At 49.2% G+C, this 20,409-nt stretch overlaps 1 protein-coding gene across 2 annotated transcripts; it reads right to left on the bottom strand.

Annotated features, from left to right (window-relative positions):
* Nucleotides 1-6,807: 6,807 nt before the first annotated feature.
* Nucleotides 6,808-9,831, bottom strand: ATF4 (activating transcription factor 4). 2 transcript variants are annotated; one of them, XM_068142485.1, is made up of 3 exons: nt 9,614-9,831; nt 8,201-8,515; nt 6,808-7,753 (listed from the first exon to the last, which is right to left on the bottom strand). In XM_068142485.1, the coding sequence occupies exons 2-3, from the start codon at nt 8,415-8,417 to the stop codon at nt 6,891-6,893; spliced, it is 1,080 nt and encodes a 359-aa protein (XP_067998586.1). In that variant the 5' UTR covers nt 8,418-8,515; nt 9,614-9,831; the 3' UTR covers nt 6,808-6,890. The 2 variants fall into 2 exon arrangements, with proteins under 2 accessions (XP_067998586.1, XP_067998587.1); XM_068142486.1 differs by having other exon boundaries at nt 6,808-7,735; nt 9,614-9,830.
* Between the last annotated feature and the right edge of the window lie 10,578 nt (nt 9,832-20,409).

Below are 20,409 nucleotides of genomic sequence, written 5' to 3'. Positions count from 1 at the left end.
ATCAGCATACTTCTTGTGGCTACCTGACAGGCTGGATTTTGCCATCTGAAGTCAAACTCAGTTGTACAGCCAACAGTATCCTTAAATTAAACTTGATGTTGTGGAAGGAAGACAAAGCAAGCAGAAGTAAATATGTGGCTCTAGGTGTACCATCTTCTGCAAAGACAAAGATCTGACTTGTTCTAGCCTTGATTTTTTTTCCCCCTCTATAGCAGAGCAGCAGCTCTTATGTAAGGAGAACTGCAGTGCCACCTGCATGCTGGGTAGATAAGGCCAGGAGGTAGCCTGTGAGGGGAATGTCTTCAAGACAGTGGTGAGAATAGGTACCAGACTGTTGCATGTGCCTGATGGTAAGCTAAAGCTAGGCACCTTCTCATACTCCCAACTGTCTATGTTATGGTCTAGTCATTGCTAGAGCATGTCAACTCCTCAGCTGTGCTGGGACCCCAGCTGGTGGCTACCTCAGAGCAACTCTGCCGTCTCTGTTCCTTGCAGCTAAGCTTTTGTACCCCACGTAAGAGAGAATAGGGGGTTAGTGAAGGAGCAGCTGCCATAGCTGCTATTCCTCGTTGTCCTCCAGCCTCTGCTTCCCATGCTGGAAGCTAACACATTGCAGCCTGCAACCCTCAGACCTGCTGGACAGCATTTCTCTCCTGCACAGCTACGAGCAACAGCACAGGGAGGCATCCTGCTGCTGCAGGGCAAGGGCTGCATGCTGGCTGAGCTCATCGGGCTGCTGGCTCTCTTCCCAGCTCTGCGACACCAGCTGAGCATCCTGCAGCAGAAGACAGAGGTAGCTGAGCTAGAGAAGAAGGAGGAGGGTGCCATCTTACAGTGCATTCCCACCCACATGCAGCTTGGGAGTTGGAATGGGAGGCAGTGGCAGCAGCAGCTTTAATATAAATGCAAATAAAAGCTCTGGAGTGTTAGTAATGTGGTAGAACCTTTCCAGAGAAGGGGTTCAGAGGAGGCAAAATACTTCCCAGATGCTGAGTGTTGAGCTAGCTTGTTGTGAGCAAGACTCATCAAGCCTGTTAATGACCTACTGCTCCCTCTGTGATGTGAATGGAAAGCACATAGGAAAATTTATTGGGGTGGGTACAACCTAATGAAAACTGATGCAGCCTCTGCTGTCTTAGCAAGTTTTTACTTCCTCAGTATAGAAAGCAACAACAGCCTGATATGTCCATTGGGGAGGAGGGGAGGGGGAAACCTGCAAATGTAAACCAAGAAATTGTGATTGCTCAGGACACTAACCAACTTCTTGTCTCTGAAATAACAAAGCAGTATCAGGTCTGGCTGACAAAGGAGCAAAGACAGACTGTACAACTTTGTAAATGTTGCTCAGCCAAACAAGACTTGAAATGCTGAAAAAGCTGTGAGAGGAAGCCAGCAGGGAAGGCCCCTAAAATACTTCGGGAATCTCGGCCTCTTGTTTCTTTGTCATGACTGACTTCCATTTCAACCTTGTTGACAACACACTGGTGGGCTCCTGAGCACCTTGCGTGAGGGACCCTGAATAAATCAGAGAACTCTGTTAGGGCAAAAGGAAGTTTCTCATTTTCAGACAAAAAGACCCCTCAATGCAACTGAAAACGAGGAGTCTAAAATAAGGCAGGCTGCCTCATGCCTCTTCCAGCTCAAAATGTGGAACTCCAGCCAAGGCAGGCTGAAGGGTTAGTAGGTTTGAGATGGATTAAAGGTTTTTCATGGCTATCCATAGTTACATAAAATAGGATTAACAGTGCCAATCACTAAGTGGGGGTTGCAAGGGAGAGAAAAAGCTTCAAGGTTGCTCTGCAGCTGCCTACAGAGTTCCATGCACCTTTTTCTGAACGAATTAGCTGTTGGCAGGGCCAACCAGTGTTGTAGCCAAGATGGTCTGTCCTGAGCTGCACTGTTTGAGTGCCAGCAAGATCATTTATCTCCTTTAATGGGAGGCAAAGACTATGTCTCTCTCACCAACTGTCCATGTGCTGCAACAGAGATGCAGAGGACTCTAAGAACTAGGAAAATCTTTGCCCTGTGTAAATCAAGCTGACACATTTGCTGCACTTGGAACTCGCTCCCTGCCAATTTCTTTGAAGGTTGTGCATGTGTAAAAGAGGAAAAGAGCAGCTGAAGGAGAAATGAGACTCAGTGAGCCATTGCTTGGAGAGCAGGCACCTAGGTAATAAGGAAATGGGAGCTTGTGGGTAGAGCTAGCTTTGTTCAGTGGCTTGTGACACTGCATGAGTGCACTGGAAATAATGCAAAGACAGCATTCCTAGGATACCTCTGCAGCCAAAAAAAGAGTATTGCCTAGGTCAGGGAACCAAACTTGCCTGTTAATTCACAAGTCCCAACTTGTGGGCCTGAAGCATTTCAATGGGAAAGCCAGCAAAGACAAGTTAGTTTTTTTTTGTCCCAGCAAAGGACACTTTTGGTAAAGCCCCAAGACCACCTTTGCACTGGAAATGAAGTGTAACAGGAGTATATGTGCTGGACTGCACAGCAGGGCTGAAGAAGGTAGGCTGCCTCCAGAAGCTACTTGAGCCATATCAATTAAAAATGAGTGTGCATAACATGGAAACTATGTGCATAGAAAGGAAAATAGAGATCCTGATGTTTCTGAAGGCCCAGGCCTGTGGAAAAATAAAGGAAACTGCTGTTATTCTGCCCTAAAAAAAGTGTATCTCTCCCACCCCAAAATAAGGGCTTTCTGAATTAGAAACAGATTTACTAAGTGGACAAGAAGGGGTGGCTACACAACAGTGAGGGTTGAGAAAGCAAAGGACATGTCACAACAGAGAAAGGACATGGATATTCCAAGAGCAGAAGCTGAAATATACCTAAAATAACAGGAGAGACAATACCTAATGAGAAAGGCAAGCAAGACAAGAAATGCAATTTATTTTCCAGTGGCAAGTGACTTTTTTCTGGGGAAAAGATGACTTTGGGGCTGGGAAAGAGGGAGCTGTGTCTGGACCACCACTGTGTGAAATGGTTTTGATCAGAACAACCCACATTTTCTTTCTACCAGTCCAGCTCAGCAGCACTGGGGGAGCATTCGTCACCCAAAGGACAGTCTGTCCTTGCAGCTATTTCTGGGCTTTCTGCCAGGGCAAAAGCTATTTGGAAGATTTTTACCGTCGTCCTTTCTTCTTTCTCCAAAGCTGCAGCTGGGGAGTTATTTTTATTGAGCGTGCCGCAAAGGTGCATCTGGCTCTTCACACAGGCGTGCAAAGAAGTTGTCAGCAGTGGTGGTTTCCTCTTGTCATTTGCAAAGAGCCTCTCTAAAGGCAGGGTGAAGAGGAAGGTAGTTAAAAATACTGTGATAACAGCAGAAACAAGCTTGTGAGAAAGGGCCATATGCTGTCAGAGCAGGTCTGCGAGCGGTGAATCACCAGGGGTTATGTATGCAAATATTGGGCTCCTGTTTACCGTGGAGCACAGGATCAGCTAAGGGATCAGCAGCCTGAGGGTCATGCACACTGTACATGTGAAGTCCACTTCACTGCCCTTAATTCAGAGGAAAAATAACCAAGGCAGAAATCCCACCAGCCATGCCAACTGCAAATAGCTTTTGTGTCGCAGGGATTGGAGGAACTCTGCTGTTTCCAAGTGTGTAGATGAAGTGGGCTCCTGCAGGGCTAGGGAAAGCCTGCCTTTCATGCACCAAAACCTGGATATGATATCAGTCTTATATGCAAGTCACAAGGATTTAATTGAAACACATTGGTCCTGAGAGGCTGTGACAAAAAGCAGCTCCTGCAGTCTGCAAGATGTAAAATCAGTCATCAGGCAGGAGGCTATCAGACTCTTTCTCCCATGGGCTGGGGACTGTAACATGATGGTGTCCTCTGTGCTCCTTTGGCGGGCTGGACAAGCTGCTGGGCTGCAGAACCAATTGATGTCATGCTGGCTGTGCTTTACAAAAGCCTGGAGGGAAAAAAAAAACTAAATGAAAAGCACACAGGAAGAGTCGGCCCTAATCTCTAGCCTGTCTAAAATCTTAACTAAGTTGCTAAGAATGGAAACACGGCGTCATTTCAGCAGGCGTTGCATAAGGTTTGCCATATTGGCTGCCTCTGCAAAGCTGCAGGCTCAGAGCCTCAGCAACAGTGACGACACCAAGCACTCTGCAGGGGCAGGTTTCTGGTTCTCCTGCAGAGTCCTATAAAATGCACACATGGATACAGGGCAGAGAGCAAAGCAGCATGGGTGCACCACGCATTACTCCTCTCCTATTCCAGCTCTGATCTCCTTTCCCTGGAGTGAGTGTGATTCAGTAATTGGAGCTGCATGCTCTGGGGAGGGCTGTGGAAACCAGAATCCAGCACGGGCACTGCTTCGTCTGCCTGCGGTGCAGTCAGGGGTAGCTCACCAACAGCTGTGCCATGAAGTGGGAGATAAACCTGCTGACAGTTTTCCAGACTTTGGGATATCTGAGTAAGGGCTGCAAAACACCACTCGGGGGGGGGGGGGGGGGGGGGTGTTGGTAAACAACAACAACAACAAGAAGGAGGACATCCCACGGCCCAGGCTGCTGACAGATTTACGCTTAAGTTGCAGTGACTCTAATGGGAGTAGAGATGGAAAGGAGGATAATTTTGGAAAGGAGTGTTTTGCTCTGCACAGAGAAGTCACTTGCTGATACACACATACCAGTTACCATGTTTTCTGTGGCTCAGCTGAGACCAAGCACATTGTCACCACAGGTGCAGAATTGACACATCAGGAGCCAGTTGTGCTTATTGGACTTTCCTGCCTCTAATTATCCCCATCCCCAGCCTGGTAGGTCCAGCTGATCTAGAGGAAACCTATTAGGTTGCTCTGCCTCCCAGAACAGTACAGTTCCTTGTCTCTGCATACAGTCACCAGCAAGTTCTGAAGAACAAAGCAGCACTTAAAGCAGGACCTCGATGTGCCTGCCTGTTTGCAGTGTGTCCTATTTGGAGAGTGCATAGAAGTCAGAGTGTTTGCCCAGGACAACAGATATGGGCCAGATACTGCCACAAAGGTGGGGAGGAGAGTATGAAACAAACAAAAGGGAACCTGCTGTCTCATGAACCCAAAGGTGAGAATCTTAGTTACCCACACCACTTGCAGAGCAGCATAGCCCTAACTCCTGGCAGGGAGTCTTTTTGCTGTAATTTAAGTAGCATCCATGTCACTCAGGCACCAGCTTGTGAGCCTAGACTGGTCAATTCACCACTGAGGGCCTGGCCTGATCAGTCCTCCCTGCCTACACGCAGCTGCCTGTTGCCAGCAGTTACCTATTTGACCTGCCTGCTGGAGAAGCCTTCAAAGAGCAGGTCCCAGAGCTACTCCACAAGCAGGAAAGGGTGGGTGGCAGAAGCCAGTAACCCCACGAGGCTACAACTGGACAATTCTTCTAATACCATTCCCTAATGGAGCTTTTCCCTCCCTGCTCCAGCACTGGCTGAAGCCCAGCACTGGCTAAGGCCAGTCCTGAAGCCATTGCACTGAGACCCAGGCTGGGATGTGGTATGAGCTGGGCAGCTTACTGGGTCATGTCAGTGCAAGTAAGAAGGAATCTTAACTCTTCAGGGAAGGATGTGCATGTCCACACACCAAAGCTGGCTCCAGATGGCTGAGCAGGGATTAGGTGTTGCTAAATCTGTGTATCAGTGAGGAAAAAAACAAACAAACAAAAGAAGGGGGAAAAACCCCACAAACACCAACCCAACACACCACCCCACATGAAACAATTAAAACTGGCATGCCCCAGATCCTGAGGCTTCCATTAGCAGAGTACAGCCATGCTGGCTGGCATTCAGAACCTCATGGAACTAGAAACCAACCACACACAAGAAAATTCCTTGCATTGAGTGTCTAAACTCACACATTAAGAGAGGGGCACTAATTATCATCTACAGGCAAAATCCACCCTGCTACACAGGCTCATGTCTGTCAAGTTCTCTGCAGCATGTAATTGACACCACCACTGCAGGGCTGCTTTCCCCCCTCCACCCCCACCCCCGCTTGCATCGTCTTTGTTGCCATGCTCCAGCACCAGAGCGTTGACTCTACCGCGGCACCACTGAGCAATCCAAACCTCAGGGGCCAGGCTGCAGCTGTCAACAATCCCCACCCATACCCCTAGCACAACAGCACCTTCTCTGCAGCAGCTGCACGGCTGACTCAGGAGTCAAGCCGAGCGAGCTTTGTCAACCAACCAACCCATCCACTCCCACTCCCTTGCTAGAAGATAGTCGAAGTTTGCATTTAAACCTTGATTCTCCAGTCACCTTCTGAAGCCTCCAGGTTTTTCACTTTATACCAATGTCTGTGACCTTTAAGATCATGAAGACTAAGCCCACCCACGTGGCCCAGCTCACGTACTCCCAAGCATGAGGGCAGGTGCTGCAACCCCACCAGCTTAGGCCAGGAAACACACCTCCAGCTCACGTTTTGGACACCTTTGGGACAGTCAGAATAAACTCCTGTCACTTTAGTGCTGTTACTTGCCCTGGCCTGGTCTCCTAGCAAGGTGCCAATTTACTGAACTCATGCCCACCCCCCCTTTTTTCCATGTTGTGTATCCAGAACCATTCACTTTCTTCAGGGATGAGTCAAACAAACCAGACCCTCCCTCCAGTCCTCCACCACTCTTTAGACTTGCTTTCTTCATATGGGGAACTATGCTTTCACTGAACACCTCAGTGGGACCAGGCTGAGGCACCCCTTGTGTTTATTACCCCCTACCTCCCAGAGGTGACCATGTTTTTGTGTACACCTAGGTAGAGTGCAAGCTACACTTGTTTTACAGGGGCCCAGTGATGTCACAGCAGAACTGCAGGGTTACTATAAAATAATTTATTAGACAGCAATACACAGCTTTAGCAGCAAGCTTATATACATGCACATAACCACAGCTGACTACCCTACTCGGGGACTCTCTCTCTTTTGCCCTTGGCCTTGCGGACCTCTTCAATCAGATCTTTTAAGTACTGAATTTCTTTACTAAGGGAGTCTGCTTTCTCCTTCAGGGCCTGATTCTTCTGCTCCAACTCTCTGCACTCTCCAGACAGCGCCTCCTGTTCTGCCCTTTTCTTCTGCCGGTAGCGCGTGGCAGCTGTCTTGTTCTGCTCCATCTTTTTCAGCTTCTTATCTATTTTCTTTTCACCTTTCAGCTTTGCTGACACCACCTTCTCTGCAGGATGATCATAAGGTTTGGCCCGCACAGAGCCACAGCCGGCATCTGTAGGGAACTGGTTGTCATTGTGGGAGCCAACTGAATTGGTAGGACTATGTTGGGGCGTTCCCAGATAGGAGTCTGGGCTCATGCATATTCCACTATCATCAGAATGGTTTTCTTCCTCCTTCTCAGACTTGGTAATCACTACCACAAAGGTGGGGCCCTCCTGTTTCCTTTCTCCTTCCAGAACATCCACTTCACTACCTAGCTCTAAACTAAATGAATGGTCTGGAGTGCAAGACAGAGACCCTGGGGAGAGGGGGAAAGACCAGAGGGAATTCAAGGGGGCCATTGGATCTGCTGCAATTGGAGATTCGGGGAGATGGGTCATTAGGTCGGTTATCAGTGGAGGTTCTTTGTTGTGGAATTCCTGGATGGTAGGGTTAAACAGGAGATCACACGTGTCTTCCAACGTGGCCATCAGCTCGTCTGGTGAGACGGTGGCTTCCAGATTACCTAACAGGGCATCAAAATCAAATTCCTTCAGATCCATCTTCTCCACCATCCACTCCATGCCAGAGAAGGCATCCTCTGCACGAAAAGAAAACACTACTATTTCAGTGAGCCAGCAACCAATGCAACTCAAGCTTCTGAAAATAATCTGTCAACTCATCTCTTAACATCTCCCCTCTTACAGTGCTAGTAGAGAGTATCATCAGAAAAAAATCTCCCCAGCAGTCAGCTGTTCTGACATTCCACCCCTCTTACTCCAACACCAAAGAATTCAGGGCCATTTAAAACATAGAGCCATGCTTGTTTCTTGTGACCTCTGCCAGGGAGTAGTATGGCAACTGCTGGCATGTTATTAAAAGGACAACCAAGGTGCCACTTCACCATAGCCAGCAATTCTGGTTTGGGCAAGCAGAGTGGTTCCAAGAAGTATGAAGTTGCCATTACATTTATGTGAATATAGCAAACAGTTTTCAAAGTGGTATGTTACTGCACATATGATGGTGCCACTGTAATTGATGCACTCTATGGAAGTTACTTCCTTACCCTGGCTGCTATCTATGGTGTTGCCTAAACTGTCCACAGCAAGCCAATTGGAGGAGACTGCCTTAGCCTTGTCGCTGGAGAACCCATGCGAACCGAGGGGCTCGGCCACCTCCAGGTAGTCATCTAGGAGTCCCAGACTCTCCTCAGCCACCGAACACGGCTGGCTGAAGGGGGATAAGGAATCCCCCAACAGCATCTCGTTGTTCAAGAGGCTCATCGTCGTTGGTTTTTAACGCTTTGATGTCGAAGGATGTAGGCAGGTAGAGGGTCTTTTTGTCGACTACAGCAATGCTGCTGTGCGGTGCCTTGAAAAACCTGCGAATAGAACCGCAATTCATCAGTACTTGTCCCACCGGCACAGTAGCTTTCTACAAGCAACGTCGCTTCAGCAAGCGCAGCGTTACCCTTGAATTCGTAGGACCTCTCCATTTTCCAGACTGCTGCTGGCCTGCGACCATTGCTTTCATTGCTTGCTGAAGCCGGGCGCGGGCTCCAGGTGCTCATCTCCCACTGAGGGCTTCCTCATGCCCAAGTATGGGCGGCCCGGCCGGCGCCAGCCCCACCCCTCCCTCCCCGCCGCCGTGACTCACGCCCACGCCAGCAGCCGCGGCCATTTCGTGATCCTGCCGCCTCCCGCTCCCCACCCCGCCGGCGGACGCCATTTTGTGTCTTGCCACGTTTCCACCGGGGCTCCACCACCGGGCGCCTGCGGCTGCCTCCCGGGCGTGGGAGCCGAGCCGCGGCAAGCCGTCACGGTGCGGCGATAAAACACGAGGTGGAGAAAGGCAACAAAGCCCTTCGACCTCGCGCTGCCTTTGAAACAAGGCGCTCGAGAGAGAACTGAACCTAGGGTCACACGCACCACCTCTCACTGGAGCCCCCCCAGTTACGAAACCTCACCGGGATCAGGGCAAGCTTAACGCTAGGGTAGGGAAGGACTACGGTCCTGCCGGCAGCTCATGAACGAGCCCCCTGCTTCCACTCCGGGCGATCCACCGCGTGGTGCTGAACGCTCTCCCAAGGCAGGCGCCCTCACCGTCCCGCTGCAGCCCGGCCTCAGCCGCGCTCCCCCGCCCGTGGCAAACCCGCCCTCTCCACAAGCGTGCTGCTCCGACCGGCACCCAACCCCCAGCAAATCTTAAAGGCTTTTGAGAACCCAGGACTTTTGGACAATAAAAACCAGAAACTTCTCGTAGTTCATTGATAAATGGCATTTCCTGCTACTGCTGGGACCTGCCGCCCCAGGGAGGCTTAACCCCGCGAGAATGCCCTCTTCCCCCCCCCCCGCCCCCCCCCCCCCAGGAAATACTATGCATTGCTATCTAGATGATAAATTTGCCCCCAAAGCCCACTTTAAAGGGCAGAACCAAAACACAGGCGAGAGAATGCCCGCCCTTCGCACACGATACTCACGCCATGGTTGCAGATGCCGGGGGTGTGCTGAGGCCGCCGCCGCTGCTGCTGCGCCTGCTGCACTGGCCGATGCCGCCGCTGGCCCTGCCGCCCTCAAAGAGCCATGGCGGCTAGGGGAGAGGAGGCTGCTCCGGTCCGCGCTGCGCGGGAAAGTGCTGCGCGCACACACACTCACATACACTGACACAACTCTTGGGGAAGGACACACAATGAGGTGGCACCACCCCCGCTCCGCCTTTATATTGGAGCCGCCTCAAGCAAAACAAGATCCGGTTGTGATGTGTCCTTCCGCTAACAGTCACCTGTCTCTCGCCAGTGGCCCCTGGATTGTAGCCTTCTTTCTGTGCTTCTCTCCTACCATTCTGCTACAGAGTAAACACAGGAACCGTTGACAAAAAATACGGCTCCAAGACAGACGGGAGCCGCGGGGACTATATAGTCTACATCCGCGGTCGCCTCCCCGTCCGGAGAGGCAGCATCACGTGACCGGAGCAGCTGAGGACGCTGCCCCCTCCCCTCCCGTGGGGAGTGCTGGCGCGCGCTGTTGGAAGGGTGTTCAACCGCCAGCAAGACGAGGCGCGCGCACAGGAAGCATCACGCAGCTCGCCACGTGGGAGAGGGGGCGCTCATTGGCTCGGGGCTGGCTGTTCCCGTGCCCTGTGAGCTGCCATTGGACAGGGCCCGGAGCGGACCGATGCTGGGGCGGGGGAGGGGAGGGGGCGAGGAGAAGCTCGGGGAGGGGAAATGGAGTTGGGGTACGGCAGGAGGTGGCTCTTGCCGCCCACTTGTACATCTCGAAGCAGTATGTGTGCCTTTCCCTTTGATTTTCAGCATCCCCTTTTGTTCTCCGCGCAAAGCCCTGCTGGGGTCAAGCCCAGCCGGCCGCTGCTGGTGGGAGCGCCTGCCCTGGAGCGCTGAGGCGGCTGGCTGCCCTGGCCTCCTGCTCCCGCAGATAATGTGTCGGCCCAGGGCAGTGGCACCTTCCCCCCCGAACTGCCCTACACGTGGAGACCTCAGATTATGGCTGATACGGGGCATGGGTTGTGTGCGTATGTACGAGGGTGCCTGCGTCACTGGCCGGAGCCTGTTTGCCTTGCAGCAGCCATGGTGCAGTATCGGCATGGAGTGGTTCTTGCAGAGCTTCACTCTGCTGCTGCGCATCTCAGAGCACGAGTCTTAGCTACTGCCTTCAACCTATGCAGGAGTTGAACACGAAGTTGGTTTTTCTCCAGCTCAGGCTCTTCAGCCATGACGTTTCATGCTAATACAGTTGCTTTGCTGTGCAGGCATTACTCAGATTGATGTGGGTATTAATAGATCACCTACACATAGCCTCACAGCGGTAAAGGACAGTGTCACCTTGGAAATTTACAGTTTCACATTGGATTTTGCTTGATCTAAATCAACTTGCTGCTAGGAAAGAAAGTAGCCTCCTTCCCCCATCCTGATCCTGGCTCTACAGTTCCACCAGTTGGTCTGTGAGCTCTCTGTCCGTCTCAGTCAGCTAATCCAGCAGGGAATTCAAGGACGTCAATAGTTTGCTGCTGCTTTCAGTCCCTTCATCATTCTGCTCAGGTCAGACAAGTGTCATCCATCTCTGGTGAGCTGGGAGGATCAGTACATGTGTGCTTCCTCACTGTGTCCGAGTTATCCAGCTTCAAACAGTTTTCCATATAGCCAATGTCACAGTGTGCCATCAACTCTGAGCTGCAGTGAGTCCTTGCTTGTTCAAACATCAGCATCCTGCAGGTCAAATTGCTCTTGGCTACTTCTGTTAGAGGCTCTACCATTCTCCAGTTAGTGTTTGTGTAAAGCCTCCAGAGCCTTCACTGAGTTTGCTCAGGTGGAACTGCCTGAAACTCACTAAACGACTGATCATTTGCAAGGACAGGCGTGACCCAGTTTCTGCTTTTAACAGTCTGGTGTTACCATCGTCACTACAAAGCAGTGTATGTCACTCCACATCTGTTGACTGAACATTAGCTGCTGAATGAAAAGGGCAATTTTTCTTCCAAGTTAAGTTTGTTGTTGTTGTTGTGGGGGTTGGGTTTTTTTGGGGGGTGTTTGCTTGTTGGTTTGTTTGTGGTTTTTTGTTTGTTGGTTGGTTGGTTTGTGTTGTTTTTTCCTTCTAGAAGCAAGCACAGGTTTTGGAGTGACTCATTTTGAAATGGAGGAGGCAGAGAAGAATGTCCTCCAACGCCTGAAAGCACTGCAGTAGCAACCAGGCGATCTAAGATGACTGTTCTGATAAACAGACCATAAAGCAGGCAGGTCTTCCTTCAAAGCAAAATGTGGAGGGTTGCAGCAGCATTTAAGGAAACCAAGTGGGTGATTGGGTGATTGGACAGCATCTCCATGTCCTCGCTGGCTAAGGGAGAGTGCTCTCATCCCCTGCTGTGCCTGCTTGCCCCTCCTTTTAAGCAAAAAGGGTGATTGTACAGCCCTAATCCTAGCTAAATAAACAGAAATGCTATACACACCCAATCCTTCATCTTGAAAAGATAATTATAGATTTCTTTGAAAGGACTCTGGGTATGTGTGAGCAAGAATCGGGGAGGCAAAACTGAAATAGGCAGGGAGGAACTTAACCCAGATCTGCCTGCTTCCTAGCTGCCTGCTTTCCATTTTGTGTGTCATCTTAGGTGGGAGTTTGTCTGTCACAAGGCAGATGTTTTGTAAAAGCCCCAGCCCATAAAATGAAATCAGGAAGCCAGGAAGCAACCATTTAGTGAACAGCATATTTTCCCCTTTCCCTGAAGGACTGCAGAAACACTGCTGGTAGAGAATTTCATGGGCTACATCCTCAATTCCTTTGTAAATCATCTGTCTAAATTTGTCCAGATTATGTCAGAAGTCTCTCCTTTGTGGCTAGGGTTCCTGACTGAGGAAGGAACAATTCCTTGGGAGTTTTTGTACCAAAAAATTCACTAGAATCTTCTAAGCAGAGAGCTACTTACTGACTCAAAAGGGTCTAAAAATACGTCCTTTGTATATATTTGTGGCTCAGAGATTGAGAGAAGCCTGGCAGCTCTGAAGAAAACAGCACACACACGAAATGGGGCTTCTAAGGATTAAATGGTGTGCACGGACAATGAGCTGCTGCTGACACATTAACAGCTTCAGCACCGTGGATGTTTTTTGCCTGCCCTGGGTACCATACCAAGGCAAAGAGAGCTCCTGTGACAAGATCCATCCTGATCCATAAGTGAAGGACCAGCTGCAGGCAAAATGAGCACCTCCTGCAGAGCTTGCTGCAGGACAGAGGCCGAGGTGACCTCGTTGGCATGAGCTGCCCTGATAAATACAGCACTGCAGAAAGCCACCTCCAGCCAAACAGCAGCACAGGGAGGTGGAAAACTAATGCTTCATTCACCTTCCTCTGTCATTAAGATGGAAGATCAGTACATGAGCTTTATTTCTCTTTTGCTGTTGTTTTGGGGTTTGGGGTTTTTTTAAGCTAACATTGCAAAGGGAAAGAGGTTTTCTTCTTCCACCATCGGGTTGACAGGAGATAAACATACTGAATGCGGTGCTGTTAAGTACACAAAAGACAGGGAGGATGCAAATGTCTCCATAGTAACATCTCCTCCCACAGTCTAGACTGTCTGTATAGGATGCTCTCAGCGACTGTCAGTGGTAGGGGGGCAGACGCCCCTCTGTGGGCCTCTGTAGCAGGGGACTGAGGAGTAGGGGAGGGAGGAGTAGGGAAGTATGGATTACTGGGGCCAGGAAGGGGACTAGGAAGAGTAACAGAGATGGAGATTCTCTCCTGGGGTGTTGGGAAAGCTTCAGCCAGGCAGAAAATTGGGCAGACAGTGCATTGGGAGAACACTGGGCACCAGGCTTTGGGCCACAGATGAGCCTCAGTACCACAGAGAAGAGGCAGATGGACTTTTGGCTAGCCCTGGACCCTAGGCATTGCCTGCTCTGCAAAAGGAGTGAGGACAAGACCCCAAGTTTATTTTGTGGTAATTTCTGTCCTTTGAACCTTCCATCAGAAAGGACAGGAAGCCTCACCCTGCACTTCAATGAGTAAAGCATTTCCAGAGACCAGCAAGTGTTCTTCCTGCAGACAAGAGTGGCTAGGGAAAGGACAACAAAGGAAGGAGGCAAAGCAGCTAGACAGTGTGAGCAATTTAGGGGGAGAATTACCTACAGCTTTTATGGCACAGGCTAATTCACAGTTCTCAGTTGCTTCTCTCCTCGTGGGGCCCAAACAGCTATCCCAAAGATCTTCTCTGCCAGATTCTCATCATAAGCTCTTCAGGGATTCCTTTACAGCCATTCAATCTTAAAACTAGATTGAAAGGCAAATGTATGTGATTAAAGATCAGGCTGGGAGGTAGTGGTGTCCCTCTTTTATTGCATACAAACAGAAAAATGTTAGCCATATGCTCTGCCTCGTTTGTTTTGGACTAGCACACCAAATGGCTTCTCTAATAAATCCCTCATTGCTTTACCCCTCCTCTCACTGTTTTCTGCTCCCATGCTGTTAGCTAAACACCTCTGATAGTTGAAATGAGACTTGTTATTAATACATAAAAATAAAGAAAAGATTAAATCTGAAATTTCCATTTGCAACCTACAGGTCAATTATTTCAGGCAGATAAGGAAGCAACCCTGGCCATCCACCTACATTTTTCTTACTGAACAAACATGGGCATGCCAAGCACACGCCGACGGCTCACAGCGTAGGGCTCTCCAGGGGCTTAGTTACTCAGAATCAGGCAGGCTGTGGCCAGCTGCCACAGCTGAGAACATTGTGCAGATCTGGGAAGAGGGAGGTGAGGTTTTAGCTTGTAACCTGCCCAAGCATGAATGTTCTGAGCAAAGCTACAAGGGGCTGAAAATTATGTTCAGCAAAAAGTATGCGTGAAGGGAGGGGGCGGCGGTGGCGCAGACTTTTGTTCAGGCTCTCAGGGGATTTTTGTTTGTTTTCTCATCATCCAGCTTTGTTTCATGATTGCTTGGACATGATGATCTTAAAGGTCTTTTCCACCCAGAATGATTCTGTGATTCTATGGTGATAAAAAGACTGAGTGTTAGCACCCGTGGGAGCAGTTTAGCACACAGAGCCTTCCAGCTGTCCAAGCAGCAGAAGAACAGATACATATCTTGTGGCAACTGTTGTTCCTCATGGAGCTGTAGTTAAGGTGGATCCCGCTGCAGACTGTGTTCTGTTCTTATCTGTGCACTATCAGCATCTGCTGGAGTCACACTTGTGCCTCCCTGTGCAAAAGGATGAAGATGGGAATGGCAATGTGCATTCCTTCTTTTGCCAGCAGTGTAAAGCTAGCAAGAGCTGTGGCCTGGTACAGATACAGCTTATGAGACTGCAGGATCTCAGACAGCCACAGACACTGGGGGTGAGGTCACATCTGGCCACCACTTCAGTGTATTTCTGACTGTCTCAATGCCCTCTAAACTTATCAGAGTGAGAACTCCTTGCTCTACCAGTCCAGCAGCAACTGCAGTGCTCTCCTGAACTGGCAGCTGAACTAGCAGCTTTGTCAGAAGAAGGTGGAAAAGTTCTTTTGAGATTGAGTTATTGCAGAAAGGGCAATTGAGTTATTCAGTGAGAGGGGATGCACAACGTAAGGCTGATAATGCCAGACTATGTCCTGTGTGTGAAAGGATCAACATGAGCCCTCAGTGTGCACTCACAGCCCAGGCCAGTTGTGTCCTGGGCTGCATCAAAAGAATCATGGCAGCAGATTGAGAGAGGTGACTCTGCCACTCTGCTCTGCTCTGGTGAGACCTCACCTGAAGTACTGTGTCCAGCTCTGGAGTCCTCAACATAAGAAGGACATAAACCTGTCAGAGCAGGTGCAGATGAGGGCCACAAAGATGATCAGAGGGCTGGAGCACCTCTCCTGTGAAGAAAGGCTGAGTTAGGGTTGTTCATCCTGGAGAAGAGAAGGCTCTGGGGAGACCTTACTGCAGCCTTTCAGTACTTGAAGGGGGCCTATAAGAAAGATGGGGACCAACTTTTTAGCAGGGCAATAGTACAAGGGGTGATGGTTTCAAACCAAAAGAGGGGAGACTTAGACTAGATAGGAGGAAAGTTTTTTTACAATGAGGCTGGTGAAACACTGGCACAGGCTGCCCAGAGTGGTGGCAGACTCCCCATCCCTGTAGGTTGTGTGGAGCTCTGAGCAACCTCATCTTGTTAAAGATGGATGTCCTTGCTTACTGCATGGAGTTGGACTAGATGATCTTCAAAGGCCTCTTCCAACCCAAACCATTCCCTGATTCTGTGATTGTTTTTAGCTTCAGAGTGTCTGGACGAGGACAGCAAGAGAAGCTGTGACAGGATGTACTCTGTTAATGAAACAATCCTGGGGACATCATGTGTGTGAGAGAGAGATCCCTAATGCTAGCAGGCAGCTTCAGCAGGCACACTGACAAACCAGGGAGTTCAGATGATGCTCTCAAACTCATTTGAGGATAAATCAACTGCTGATGTGCTGTAGCTCCCCAGGTCCCTAAGGAGGAATGCTGCAGACATTATTCAGTAGTATTTCTCCACTCCTTGCAGGCAGCAGCTGCTTTGTGGCTGGAATTTACCAGCAGACTTTGCTCTGCTTTAGTAAATACTTACTTACAGAGGAGAGAGGAATTCGTGCCGGATGGTGACGTGGTTGTGATACTGAGTTTACAGCTTTTTCCTGCATGACTGGCTTTTTCCCTCCTAGGGCATTTGGCCAACAATCCCAGAGAGACTTTTTTTCAGAAGACTTTGAGGCTGCTCTGCTCCCTTTTCTCTTGCAGGGGCTTCTGGGTGGCCTCAGCAGAGCTTCCTCAGATGCGTTACAGGGCGACTGGGCACAGGCAAGCTGGATTAAATTCTTAAAGAAGAATTTGTCATCAAAGTATTGAATTGAGTAGGTGCTGTGGCTTCTCAATCTGCTGCCCCTCTTACTGTGGTGCTTGGTGTGGGAGGTTTGCAGTTCTCTTAACAGGAGGAGTTGTTTGTGCTTCACTGTTGAGAGAGCTGGTTTGAGACTAAAGCCAGGTCTGTCTGAGGACCAGCCTCTTCTGTTGGGGAGGTACTGCTGGCCTGCTCTTTCAGCACCCAGAGGGTGAGACTTTGTTGAGAGCTTGTCCTTAACAGCTTTCCCTTCTTACATAAGGGAAAAAAAAGGAGAAAGTTCCCTTATCCAAATCACTACCCCATTGTTCAAGAGAAGGCACAGGGCTAGATGCTTTCTCCTGCCTCTCTCTCAGCCACAGGCAGTGATTTTAGAAAAGAGAAGGTTTGTGCCTTGGTCCCATGCTTGCCTCAGCAAAACCCAACCTCTCCTTGAATGGCAGGTAGCTGGGACCTTTGCCAACATGCTCTCTAACAAGCAACATGGGAGCTGCAGCTCGGTGGCCTGTGGGATTACTGCATCTTATACTACCTTTGCTTCAGCACATCTCAGGCCTTCTCACATCTCACCACTGCTATAAACAACCAGGAGTTGAACATAATTCAGGTATTATCTAGAGAAGTGACTGTAGTTATTATGTCCAAAGCCATAACTATCCTCTGTGCTAAACAAATGCCAGAATTTGAAGGCAACAAAGGTCTCTTTGCCATACTTTTTCCCAGAAGATTCCTTCTTGCCTTTCAAAGCAGGCAAAGAGCCTGCCAGGGCACGATGACTTTTGAAGCAACATCTGTCACAGGACAGATAAAGAGCCCAACACAGTCCATCACCTGGCATCTATGCCCTTGTGTCTCTTGCCAACTAGGTCCTTGCCCTTTGCAATGCTGAGCAGAATGAGCCAAGAGAGTCTTGCAGAACTGGAGTCATTGTGGTGGGATGTCTGATGGGGTGCTCTAGGAGCCCTGTGCTTCTGTGGAACAGTGACCAGTCTACCACAGTGAGAGGCTGGGGAAGGGGTGGGTGTGCCCTGAACTGAGGGGACTGTTGCCTAAAGAAGGACAATCCAGAAGAAGAGCAAAACCTCAAGCAATTTTAGCCCATTACTTGTATGGAGTCTTTCATGAAGACTGTGGTTAGAAGTGATATGTATATATCATCTGAGAAGCTTAGCACTGAGTGCTAATAGTCAGATCAAAGAGCAACTTAGCCACTGGAGTCAGGGAAATTGACCCAGGGCAGCAAAACAAAACCCAATTTGTCTTTTAGTATGTTTGAAGTGAATTTGTTCAGAACTGACTTCTGCATGAGTACTTAGGAAAGTTTACAATCATCAGAAGTTTGTGTTCCACGAGCCAGACTGTCTCCCACTCTCCTGCTGTCTGTGAGATGACAGGAACACTTTCTATCTACAGAATGATTTTAGGTGTTCCCTGCCTTACCCACTGGTCTCACCACCCTCTTTTGCCTCACCATTTGCAAGATTATTCCACATACTATAAAGATGTTGTTAAGTCTGCTCACCACCATGTTTCTGCCTCTCTGCCTTTTGAATAATGCTGTCCTTCTCATGCCAGTCAAACTTCTACACTGTGCAGGGGACACACCTGTTGCAGGAGAGATGTTTTAAGGTGTTGAATCTTAACAAACAAAAAAAGAAGGGGGAATGAGGGGAGAGAAAAAAGGGAGGGAGAGAATGTTGCTTTAATCCCTCAGATCATAGAAAGATTTGCTTCACAGGAATAATGAAGATAAAAATCCATGTACCTCAGATGGTTCCCCAGCTGTCTGAACTGTGGCAGTTGTCCTAGCATTGGATTTCACTACTGGGTTTCACTGTCAGGACAGAGAATTTCCCACTTTCTGCTTGCTGAACCGTGAGTAAAGCCAAACATTTCAGGATCCACTCCCAGATTCAGAGCGCCATGCTGCAGCCACCAAATCACACCCAGTGCAGGGGGGGCAACATAGACCCTATTACCATGGACCAGTACACAAAGGACTACCAGGAGAATGGAGACTCCCTTTTTACAAGGAGTCCCATGGAAAAGACAGAGTGATGGGGACAAGCTGCTGCTGGGGAAATTCCCATTGGAGTCCAGAAAGAATGCTTCCCCATGAGAACAGCCAGGCATTGGAATCATCTCCCAAGGGAAGCAGTGGAGTCCCCTCTGTTGGACAGTTTGAAAACTCAGCTTGACAGGGTGCTGGGTCAGCTCATTTCAACTACACCATCACCTAGAAAGGTTGGACCAGATGATCCTTAGGGTCCCTTCCAACCTGTTGTTCTCTGATTTATATTTTAACTCACCTGGAAGAGAAACTCCTCCCTTGGAACAGGCTCCTCTCTCCCCCCCCTCTCTTTTTTCCCCTTAAGAGTGAATTTAAAAAGCAGCAGCTGTTTCAGGCTCTCCTGGAGTTTAAAATGCACCTTAAAAAAAAACCCAGAGGTGATTAAGGGTAAATAAAAACCCCAAACAAGCAACCATTCATCATACAGTGGATCACTTCAGCGTGACAATCTCACATTTGCAGTGCATTCCCCCTCCCTCCACCAGCCCAGGATTAACCAGGCTGGAATTTATTGCATAAAAAAAATGAAAAGATGCAAAAATAATGAAGTGAAAGCTTGGCTACAGAGTGAGTTTGGCTACATTCATTTCCAGGACAGTGCTGTGGTTATGTAACGAAGCACACAAAAGGTTTTGCTTTCCAAAATTCCCTTTCCTCCTAAGCTGATTGTTCCTTAGGCTAAGAACAAAAGAAAATGCTGAGTCCTTGCAGCCTGGAGAACCATTTAGGCTCTCCTTTGTAGCAACCTTTTCCATACTTGAGCTGATGATTGTGACTCCCCTCAATTATGTCTTCTTTACATTAAATAACCCCCTATCATTTGATCTTTCCTCTTTATTCATGCCCAGACAGCTTTTATGCAAAGCTCCAACCCACTGGATACATTAAACATCTACTGCAAGCTCTAAGCTTTCCAAGGGCATTAACTTGAGAAGGCACTACCTGGCACAGGTTCTCTGAAGCAGCTCCTTTTAGCTGTTCCCATAAGACCCTGTGTGACATGAAGCGTACTTGGATCTCATCTGATCTGTTTCTAGCACAGAACAGACTAAAGGAAAAAAACAAAACAAAACCAAAACAGAAGAAAACAACACAAGAAAAAATTGAATGCAGGCTCCCTTTGTGTCATATGTCCTCCAAAATAGTCACATGTTAATTGCTGAGTCCTCGTGAAAACAAGTCTCACAGGACAATGTTGTCACCATAGCGTGTCTTCCCAGATGAAGCAGCCTGGGACTGATCAAAAGTGGCACCACTTCATGCTTTACTCGACATCCAACACTGCTGCCCCACCTTCCCAAGCAGGCACATAAAACTGGGTCCTGCTGCAAAGAAATTCAGTACACCAGACACAGGCCCCTGGCACCACGGCTTCCTTGCTGCCTCAAGGCTGATGCCTAGATAAGAGAGGAGTGCATTTGGCAGGGGAGAGGATTGGCACGTAGAAACCAACATGTGACTGAGCAAGGGCAGGGGTGTCTGCACAGGAAGGCTTGATTTCAAGAGACATGGAAGCCTGTGCAGTCTGGGGAGCTGCATGAAAAGCAGGCGCCTGCCCGGGCACGCAGGCTCCAGAGAAAGGATGGGAGGCTCAGCACCAGTTACACATCATCTTGTGACTGCTGCAAAGGCTGCCAGGAGACAGCAGGCTGCAGTCCCCAGCTGATTGCTCTCTCAAGACAAGCTGCGGAGCACTGAATGCCCAGAGCCGCCATGGGAAAGCAAATGAAGCAGCAAGGAGCACGTCAGTCCCCAAGCACTGGTGTGGCACAGAATTATGCCAGCATAGAAGTGATGCCAAGACAAAAGCGGAGAGACTCTCTTTTGTTTATAAACACAGCAGAATCAACCAGG

The sequence above is a fragment of the Melanerpes formicivorus genome, unplaced genomic scaffold (assembly GCF_026170545.1).
Source record: "Melanerpes formicivorus ecotype bairdi unplaced genomic scaffold, bMelFor1.0.p_v2 SCAF_8, whole genome shotgun sequence".
NCBI classification, from domain to species: domain Eukaryota; kingdom Metazoa; phylum Chordata; class Aves; order Piciformes; family Picidae; genus Melanerpes; species Melanerpes formicivorus.
This window is presented reverse-complemented; position numbering and strand designations above follow the sequence as displayed.